This window comes from Oncorhynchus mykiss, chromosome 1 (genome assembly GCF_013265735.2).
Source record: "Oncorhynchus mykiss isolate Arlee chromosome 1, USDA_OmykA_1.1, whole genome shotgun sequence".
Classification (NCBI taxonomy): domain Eukaryota; kingdom Metazoa; phylum Chordata; class Actinopteri; order Salmoniformes; family Salmonidae; genus Oncorhynchus; species Oncorhynchus mykiss.
This window is the reverse complement of record NC_048565.1, coordinates 14,952,532-14,963,398: the sequence shown is the minus strand read 5'-3', so window position 1 is coordinate 14,963,398 and position 10,867 is coordinate 14,952,532. Positions and strand designations below refer to the sequence as shown.

At 38.4% G+C, this 10,867-nt stretch overlaps 1 protein-coding gene across 2 annotated transcripts; it reads left to right on the top strand.

The window, feature by feature from the left end:
* The first annotated feature begins 4,085 nt into the window (after nt 1–4,085).
* LOC110487385 (protein FAM174C) lies at nt 4,086–7,449 on the top strand. Of its 2 annotated transcripts, XR_002468256.2 has the most exons (3): nt 4,086–4,547; nt 4,670–4,801; nt 5,117–7,449. XR_002468256.2 is itself a non-coding variant. In XM_021559344.2 (2 exons), exons 1-2 carry the CDS (start codon nt 4,273–4,275, stop codon nt 4,803–4,805), a joined length of 411 nt encoding a protein of 136 aa, XP_021415019.1. In that variant the 5' UTR covers nt 4,086–4,272. The 2 variants fall into 2 exon arrangements, 1 of the variants encoding a protein (XP_021415019.1); XM_021559344.2 differs by lacking the exon at nt 5,117–7,449 and having other exon boundaries at nt 4,670–4,805.
* The last annotated feature ends 3,418 nt before the right edge of the window (nt 7,450–10,867 follow it).

Sequence of the window (10,867 nt, the reverse complement as noted above, 5' to 3'; positions counted from 1 at the left end):
TTTTTGTCCTAATTGCTTGCCTCCCTCTGATGCAGTGACTGTTTGATTTAGTACATTTGTACAACTTCTGTCATACACTTCAGCTCAACCAAATGAGGCTTTTTTTGCAAGTTATTGTAGCTAACATGAGACTCACAGCTTTATTCATAGTTCACTACCAGTGTGGGAGTCTGCCCGCACATTGTTGCACATTTACAAGGCTCTTTTGAGTCTCACTCAGACTATTTGCGACTGTGCTGCTGTGATCTATGAATTAAGCTTCTCAGTTGGTTTAATGCCAAGATGAATGACGGTCATATCATTTACAATTGCGTCTAAGAACGAATGATGGTCATTTTACATGTTAAGAAATGTGTGAATATTTTCTAAAGTCTGTCACTCATAAGTGTTCACAAAGGCCTTCTCATGAGGGGTTAGTGGACTTATGTTACATTCAGTCAATGCTAAAAGCGGCTATACGGCACCCTCTCTGTCATGGTAGTCTAGGAACTGGACTCGTCTGGACAACGTGCCTCTCAATTTGAGATCCATTTAGCAATTTTTGGACAGGTGCTTTTCAAATGTTGGAGCCTTTTTTTGGTCTGTTTAGTTGTAATGAATGTACAGTGCCTTGCGAAAGTATTCGGCCCTCTTTAACTTTGAGACCTTTTGCCACATTTCAGGCTTCAAACATAAAGATATAAAACTGTATTTTTTTGTGAAGAATCAACAACAAGTTGGACACAATCATGAAGTGGAACTACATTTATTGGATATTTCAAACTTTTTTAACAAATCAAAAACTGAAAAATTGGGCGTGCAAAATGATTTAGCCCCTTTACTTTCAGTGCAGCAAACTCTCTCCAGAAGTTCAGTGAGGATCTCTGAATGATCCAATGTTGACCTAAATGACTAATGATGATAAATACAATCCACCTGTGTGTAATCAAGTCTCTGTATAAATGCACCTGCACTGTGATAGTCTCAGAGGTCCGTTAAAAGCGCAGAGAGCATCATGAAGAACAAGGAACACACCAGGCAGGTCCGAGATACTGTTGTGAAGAAGTTTAAAGCCGGATTTGGATACAAAAAGATTTCCCAAGCTTTAAACATCCCAAGGAGCACTGTGCAAGCGATAATATTGAAATGGAAGGAGTATCAGACCACTGCAAATCTACCAAGACCTGGCCGTCCCTCTAAACTTTCAGCTCATACAAGGAGAAGACTGATCAGAGATGCAGCCAAGAGGCCCATGATCACTCTGGATGAACTGCAGAGATCTACAGCTGAGGTGGGAGACTCTGTCCATAGGACAACAATCAGTCGTATATTGCACAAATCTGGCCTTTATGGAAGAGTGGCAAGAAGAAAGCCATTTCTTAAAGATATCCATAAAAAGTGTTGTTTAAAGTTTGCCACAAGCCACCTGGGGGAGACACCAAACATGTGGAAGAAGGTGCTCTGGTCAGATGAAACCAAAATTGACCTTTTTTGGCAACAATGCAAAACGTTATGTTTGGCGTAAAAGCAACACAGCTCATCACCCTGAACACACCACAACCCCACTGTCAAACATGGTGGTGGCAGCATCATGGTTTGGGCCTGCTTTTCTTCAGCAGGGACAGGGAAGATGGTTAAAATTGATGGGAAGATGGATGGAGCCAAATACAGGACCATTCTGGAAGAAAACCTGATGGAGTCTGCAAAAGACCTGTGACTGGGATGGAGATTTGTCTTCCAACAAGACAATGATCCAAAACATAAAGCAAAATCTACAATGGAATGGTTCAAAAATAAACATATCCAGGTGTTAGAATGGCCAAGTCAAAGTCCAGACCTGAATCCAATCGAGAATCTGTGGAAAGAACTGAAAACTGCTGTTCACAAATGCTCTCCATCCAACCTCACTGAGCTCGAGCTGTTTTGCAAGGAGGAATGGGAAAAAATTCAGTCTCTCGATGTGCAAAACTGATAGAGACATACCCCAAGCGACGTACAGCTGTAATCGCAGCAAAAGGTGGCGCTACAAAGTATTAACTTAAGGGGGCTGAATAATTTTGCACGCCCAATTTTTCAGTTTTTGATTTGTTAAAAAAGTTTGAAATATCCAATAAATGTCGTTCCACTTCATGATTGTGTCCCACTTGTTGTTGATTCTTCACAAAAAAATACAGTTTTATATCTTTATGTTTGAAGCCTGAAATGTGGCAAAAGGTCGCAAAGTTCAAGGGGGCCGAATACTTTCGCAAGGCACTGTATGTTGTTTCTGGCTTACAAGCCCTCAGACTTGTAGGAATTGCACACGTCAGACAAAATACGTCAGCAGTGACTCTATACGCTGGCTACATTGGACACGTTGTAGACCACTTATGAACAGTTACTTGAAAGGTCGGTATTAATTCATAGATATTTCACTTGTGCATCATTTTCTGTTGGAAATGTTGAGTAAGTGGTTCTTTTAGTTTTTCACAATTTAGTTGTGCATCAACTCCTCAGTTTCTCACAATGTTGACCTGGTGCAAAAGCAATAATAGAATTTCAGCGTCTTAGGGCTCAGCCGTTTTGTTCAATCACTTGAGGTTCCTTGACCATATCAGTTTATTACATGCTAACCTATGCATGGACTCCAATGTAAAAGAATCACAATTTCTCAACCTGACTTAAGGATAAGTGACACTTGCTTCTATATCAATATGTAGCATGTGTTGACAATAAAGCCCTTTTACGTACTTTGCATACCCCAGGCCATAGCCAGAGTGGGTTTACCAATTATGCAAAATTGCAAAGCATTTAAAATAATTACAACCTCGATCACTAAAGATGGCAGATTTTCTTCAAGGTGATGTTGCTTGCCGGGGGGGGGATGAAAAGCTGCGTATAATGATTTTCTTTTTTGTACCATAAAAAGTATCTATTCAGAAGCAATATAGGTTTTATATCAATGAAACATGAATATTTTGATTATAGCTTGGGACCATTCTTGAGCCTCAGTTAAGTGTCATAGAAAACAAATTACATTTGTTTTGTAACACATGTAAATTGTTTTGTCATTGTGTAGTGTTCTGTATAGCTCACACTTACCTGGTTCTTGTGCCTTCAATAAATATTTTCTCTGCTTTTTACTTGTCATTTCCTCTTTAGGTTCTTCACCTGTTTCTTCTTTGTCCCGCAAAGCATTTGATCTATAAAGACTGCTCCCATTGGTTTCTGGGCTAAATACTAACTAACTTGAATCTATTTTAACAGGAGTTCCCATTGAGACCAAGGTCTCTTTTGCAATAGAGCCCTGCATGCTCATAATTTTCAATATATTACAAACACACACGAATGACCATAGTTCCTATTTGAGCTTATCTGTCCAAATGCTTATGAAAGAACTGGACATGAGCAGCACTATTAAATAAAGGTTAATAGTTAAAGGTAAAATAAAAAGTAATGATTTGAAATGGTAAAACTTGCATACAATACTTTGAGTATTATGAGCCTGAGCATTTGTGTCCCTAACTACTTTTGGAAGGTACCTTGTGTGGCATCATACATTACAAGTTTGAGGGGGCACTGGTGGTCAAATTCAGTAAAGTCTGAGTAAATGTATTGTATCCTAAATACTAGTAACGCTGAGAGCCAACTTCTTTATTAACTGCATTGTGTAGTAAGTAGCTTGCTAGTTTTGTTTCATGTCATAGATAGGGGCCCTTTTTTCCTGACAGCCTGACCAGGAAAATGTGTGGCTATAACTAGGGCCTTGAGATTTCTCTGGTCAGATGTATAATTATACACTTTTTATATATTATAGTTTTTTTTCTGATGAGCCTATTTAAGCAATGTATTAATTAGTTAGATGATAATCTAGCCCAAATGCAGGCAGATGGCGATATTGGGTCGTTACAGATTAAACGACTCAATATCGCCATCTGCCGGCATTTGGGCTGATGATAATCATGATACACTGTGCTGATTAGGTTTCTAGTTAAAATTACTATTGTATTATTACTTTCATTACGTTTTCCATTTCCCCAAACATTGTAAATGAAGGTAGACCCACCTGACAGTAAAATAAGACATGTATACATTTAAACGTTAAAACGTACACGAATACCCGTGACACTGCTGGACAACTGCGTCACTACAGGAAGAACTTCCCAGAGGATGAATGTACTTATCAAAACAAACAAAACCACGTATGCTTTCAACGAAATGCTCGAGTGAACTTGCTATTACCTCGATTGAAACAACGTGCCGATTTAATTCTAGTGTTACTCCATATTTTTTTAGTGTTAACCGACAACAAAAATGCCATTTCAAGGAGTCATGAGGATTATTTTACCGACGTTGTGGGCTATTTCAACCATAGCAGAGGAATCCACGATTTCGCCAACAGGCATTACTACTGCCATCAACACCAAACATATCACGAATTCGAGTGCCAACAACACGACGTCCAAGAACAATCACCGGAACTTTTTCAACGCTTTCAATGTAGATAATTCAATGATACAAAGAACATTGTATGTCCTTATTGGAATCACCACAATTGGAGTGCTCTATTTCCTCGTGAGAGCTGTGCGGTGAGTATAACAAGTTGATATTAACATACTACTAGTAGTTGGTAGCAATGGTTGCCTAATTCATTTCAGCTTTGAATGCCTGTTTCAGTGTGTATATGACATTTTAATTATGTTATGTTTAGGCTGAAGAAAACAACAACCTCTCGGAAGAAATATGGCCTGTTGTCAAACTATGATGACAGCGTGGAGATGGCTGCTCTGGAGAGTGATGAGGAGGAGGACGATACTGTATATGAAGCCAGGTCCCTGAGAAAGTGAGTTAGATACCATGTCTACAGTCCACGCAATGTTACTCCTGTACTAACTATACAAAGTCCTTTACTTTGCAAGTTGATACTGAGACTAAAGATCACTCAAATAAAATAACAGTACCTCAAACTTTAAAGGACAGCTTTTTTCATGTAACTTGGTCCACCAATCACATTGAACATGTTATTGTGTCAACATGTGTGGTTTGTTATTAGACAATGACCCCTGATTCAATTATTACACCTTCAAACCTTGTTAGTGTCATTATTACTTGATTGATCTAACTTGTGCTCTGTCTGTCTTTGTTTTATCTTTGCCAGATAAGTCCGGGTCTTGTCAAAGAACACATATTGGACTAGGGAAAGAATGGAGACATTCCCAAAGCATATTTTTCAATGGTTATTATTGCATATCATTGTTTTTCTTATTCTCTTGGCCATGAAAACAGCAAAACTGGCTATCAAAATGACTGCTCTATCCTCTGATGAACACTCATGTTGTATAGCTGCCTGGGTATGAAGAAGACATGGTGTTTTTGGTGACCAAACCGACCTTTGATTCTATCTGAAGAGGAAGAAATGGGATTTGTAACATTACAAGACCAAACCAGTTGTGCTGGGTCTGATGCCAAAGCTGCTTGAGTGAATGTGAGCAGAATAATGTTTTCAAATCAGCTCAGCGACAATGCGTTGTATTGTGTTAAGTGGACCACTATGTCCCCTCTGCCCATCTTGAACTGTGCATAACAAAGACAACAATGAACAAAATGAAATATCTCAATTAACCCGGTCAATGTGGTGTTGCCAAGGTTTTATTTCTTTGTCTCAAAATACTGTTGCCATGTCATCCTATATATTTTGATGTCCACCTTGAATCATACCTGGACCATTAGTTAGGCTAGTGGCTAATAGCCTGATTGTGTTTACAAACTACTGTAAACTAAACCAGCCTACCAATATCCCCACCCCATTTGAACTATGCACCAGCACCAGAATGTTGTACTGTAGGATGTACCTGCTCTATTTGGAAGACCCAGACCTAATATGTTCACAATACTATTAACACAAAGGAGTTTTTCAGAAAGCAAGACTTAAGACATTTTTACAATCTCAGACAGTATGGAATTTGTCTCTAATTATAGCACCTTATTTAGGAAATGCAGGCTAATCAATATGCAATTCCACTGGCGATCATAAATATCACGCCCTCCTTTATGTTTACCTGCAACTTTGTAAGAGAAGATGTTACTCATATCAGTTAAACTGTAAAGAGAAAAAAAACATGATGGGATTTTCTAAAGAATGACTAATTTCAGAGCTGGTTCTTTGCTTTTTGTTACACATGGTTGCTGTTGACTGATTTAAATTGTATTTATGTTTATGAAGTTCATTTTCACTTTTTGAAACATTTACACTGTGTTTTGTCCAGAGAACAAAAAAACAAGATACTACATTATTTAAAAAAAAAAATCCTTTACCAATCCTTGGTTAGTCAAAATAAGTTTTTGAATCTATTGTGTATTACGTTTCCAAACCATACTCAAGTTGCTGAAGCACTTACTTTTTAAGTGGATCCCTGGAAGTCTCTGTCACTACTGTACTTGTTTCCATAGCAATTGCTAGGGGGAAACCCAACGATATGACATACATTGTAAAATCTTGGTTAATTGTACCTTTCTTTCCAGGAGGTAACTATTGATAGTAGAATGTGAGGTTACTTTCCCGATAATCAGAAGAGAGAGTTCTCTCAAAAGGGCAGCTATCCTGCTGAGAATACTCCTAGGTGTCTCTCTTGTGATTACACATATTGGAAAAATTGATTGTACCCTTTAAACAATGTCAATATCTCTGCCATTTTGCTCTGGCTAAAGTAGCAGGCCCATTAATCTGGCTGATCACCCTGATACCCTCCCTAATGTATCTCCATAAGTCATTTTGGATGCTATTCAAGAAGCGAAACTTGTGATTGTGTTTCTGGGATAAGTGTAAAACTACTAACTAAATAATTTGGGGGTGGATGTGGGGGAGAAACAGTATGTCTGTACTAGAAACAGTCATATTTTGTAAGAATGTAAATGCTGCACCTGAGCTGGGAACAGCAGCTGTTGGGATGCCAGATCACATCGTTTGCTGGTGTAATACGATTTGTTTCGTCTCAAGGTGTTTTTCTGTCTGCATTCCATTCAGTCTGTGCTAATCTTGTATTTAATGCTAGCGATGTTAGTCACATGATTAAGGCCTCATTGAAACTTCAATTCTCTGACTGGATCTAACAAATATAACAATGACCTTCTCAGTTTGAATATCTAATTTGTTACCAATGCAGTTTTGACTTGTTTTCATGGTTTTTTTCTCGCCATCCTCTCTCTGTCAACTGTATGGACATTGTGATCGGCAATATCATTCCTTTGTCAATACTTTGGTCTGTGTGATACAGAAGTTACAGTCGTGTTGGGAATGAGTTCAAAGTCTGTGTGTATTAAGTCTTGTGTTCCCTGTTGAAGACTAGTAGTGAGTGCTGTGTGGATGCAGCAGGGCCGAGGCCCTCTGGTTGGTGGTGGGTAGCCTTGTTCGATTGTTCTGACACTTAGGCTGTTCCTGTTTGCTCTTTTCAAATAACAATGAAAATAAAAACAGTGAAACTTTGACCAAAACTGACTTGGTCATTGTGAAGGTTCTAAATCAGTGGGATTATGAAAAACTGGATACAGAACAGGGCCTATTGCAACTTCAGCAATTCAGGAGTTTTATTGGGTGCAATTTAAATTTGACCTAGCCATTCACATAACAATAATTCAAATGGAATGAACCCAAATTCTCTTCAAATGTTGCCGATTTGATTTGAAAAGTTTACAGTATGGACATAACAAAGAATTGCCACCAGATGGCAACCTAACTCCACTTGTTCCACTATTAATATCCAAACTCTGCCCAGAGACAGAGGCCTAGAATATAAGAATGTTACCACATTTGAGTGTGTGTGTCATATGTTCTCCAATGGGGTATATTTTCTCCACCTCCCCCCCCCCCCCCGGTTCTTTCTGACTCATCATCATTATAGCTGTTCATCCTACTGATCAGTGCATTATCTTCTGACTATCCAAAGCATCAGTTGGCTGTTTATACAGGGATGTAATAAGATAAACTAGCTAGGTTTCCATTCAATTGGTGACAGATTTTCAAGGGAAAGAAAATATACAAATTTTCCCACCTGTGGTGTGGTTCCACCAAATGGACGTGGATAAAAATCAGTGCACGATGACAGTGCACACAAAATATATTGTTTCCTGTAAGTGGACCGAATAAAAATCTGAAGTTCAATGTGTTTCCATTGCAGTTTCAACTCTACCGACTGTTTTGTTACAAAAACTGTTTTGTTAAATAGTAAATGTGCCTACGCTGGTTTTGGCACGTGCGCTCACTAGAGAATAAGACCCTCAATGTTTATTGGAAAGGAACATCAAGATCACGGTGCACTTTAACCACCCGGAGAAGTTCATCATTTAATCCATTTGTAGCCTGATGAACCGCATGGTTTCCTGAGTAGTGTGGGAGAGGACCACACTCCATATCATCACGTGATTCCAAGTTTACTTCAATATGATGGTTATTATATCAATATTTGCACATAGAGGAGTTTACACTTCCATTTCTCTCATTATTAATTTTACCAACACAAAAAGATCCCACCATGTCTAACTAACAAATTAACCTAACTTCCTGTTTCGATACAATCATACAGTATGACTTTATATGCATAAAAACTGTGGATGGAAACGTGGTTTGTAACGACATTGGATGGAAACCTAGCTAGTAAGACAGACATTTTTTAGGTGGGCAGGGTTTTTTCTGGCTCAAAAGGGGACTTATGGTGGCTGCCGATGATGCGGTTGCTGACCGAACAGGGGCCCTCAGGTTGGCTGCAGTGAAAAATGTTGTAAAGTTTATTTCCTGCAATTCTACACATTTTGCCGTGGCTTATGAGTGACTCAAACATTATAACAAAATCAATGTGGGACCCATGCCATGACAAAAATACAAATTTATGGAATTTTAGGTTCTTCCAGACTGTCTATCTTTTCTTTTGGTGATTGTTAGTTCTCAAAGATGATCTTATTTTAAACATATATTATTAGTTCATTATATTTTTCTACATATGTTATATCTGGTTTTAGTCGTTTAAGTTTACTCTGAACGTTTTCACATCCCGAAAATGCTATATAGATATATACATTAATTATTTCAGCTTTTATTTCTTTCATCACATTCCCAGTGGGTCCGAAGTTTACATACACTCAATTAGTATTTGGTAGCATTGCCTTTAAATTGTTTAACTTGGGTCAAATGTTTCAGGTAGCCTTCCACAAGCTTCGCACAATAAGTTAGGTGAATTTTGGCCCATTCCTCCTGACAGAGCTGGTGTAACTGAGTCAGGTTTGTAAGGCCTCCTTGCCCGCACACGCTTTTTCAGTTCTGCCAACAAATGTTCTATGGGATTGAGGTCAGAGCTTTGTAATGGCCACTCCAATACCTTGACTTTGTTGTCCTTAAGCCATTTTGACACAACTTTGGAAGTATCCTTGGGGTCATGGTCCATTTGGAAGACCCATTTGCGACCAAGCCTTAACTTCCTGACTCATGTCTTGAGTTGTTGCTTCGATATATATCCACATAATGTTCCTGCCTCAGGATGCCATCTATTTTGTGAAGTGCACCAGTCCCTCCTGCAGCAAAGCACCCCACAACAGCACCCCCACAACACTGTTCTTTGGCTTGCAAGCCTCCCCCTTTTTCCTCCAAATATAATTATGGTCATTATGGTCAAACAGTTCTTTTTTTGTTTCATCAGACCAGAGGACATTTCTCAAAAAAGTTCACTCTTTGACCCCATGTGCAGTTGCAAACCGTAGTCTGGCTTTTTTTTGTTGGCGTTTTTGGAGCTGTGGCTTCTTCCTTGCTGAGTGGCCTTTCAGGTTATGTCGATATGGGACTCGTTTTACTGTGGATATAGATACTTTTGTACCTGTTTCCTCCAGAATCTTCACAAGGGCCTTTGTTGTTGTTCTGGGATTGATTTGCACTTTTCGCACCAAAGTATGTTCTTCTATAGGAGACAGAACGCGTCTCCTTCCTGAGCGGTATGACAGCTGCGTGGTCCCATGGTGTTTATAAATGCGTAATATTGTTTGTACAGTTGAATGTGGTACCTTCAGGTATTTAGAAATTGCTCCCAAAGATGAACCAAACTTGTGGAGGTCTACAATTTTTTTCCCATGATGTCAAGCAAAGAGGCACAGAGTTTGAAGGTAGGTCTTGAAATACATCCACAGGTACACCTCCAGTTGACACAAATTATGTCAATTAGCCTATCAGAAGCGTGCAAAGCCATGACCTTTTCTGGAATTTTCCAAGCTGTTTAAAGGCACAGTCAACTTAGTGTATGTAAACTTTTGACCCACTGGAATTGTGATACAGTGAATTATAAGTTAAATAATCTGTCTGTAAACAATTGTTGGAAAAATTACTTGTGCCATGCACAAAGTAGATGTCCTATCCGACTTGCCAAAACTATAGTTTGTTAACAAGAAATTAGTGGAGTGGTTGAAAAATGAGTTTTAATGACTCCAACCTAAGTGTATGTAAACTTCCAACTCCAACTATATGTATGTATGTATGTATGTATGTATGTATGTATGTATGTATGTATGTATGTATATATATATATATATATATATATATATATATATATATATATATATATATATATATATATACACAGTACCAGTCAAAAATGTGGACACACCTACTCATTCCAGTGTAGAATAATAGTGTAAACATCAAAACTATGAAATAACACAAGCATTTCACTACATTCGCAATAACATCTGCTAACCATGTCTATAAGACCAATAAAATTGGATTTGAATTAACAGGTGTGCCTTGAAAAAAGTTAATTTGTGGAATTGCTATCCTTCTTAATGTGTTTTAGCCAATCAGTTGTGTTGTGAGAAGGTTGGGTTGGTATACAGAAGATAGCCTATTTGGTAGAAGACCAAGTCCATATTATGGCAA

Excerpts from the sequence above, each read along its gene's own strand:
- LOC110487385 (XM_021559344.2), top strand. The coding sequence starts at position 4,273 with ATGCCATTTCAAGGAGTCATGAGGATTATTTTACCGACGTTGTGGGCT. Across the intron at positions 4,548-4,669 it reads TTCCTCGTGAGAGCTGTGCG|GCTGAAGAAAACAACAACCT; the intron begins GTGAGTATAACA and ends TGTTATGTTTAG.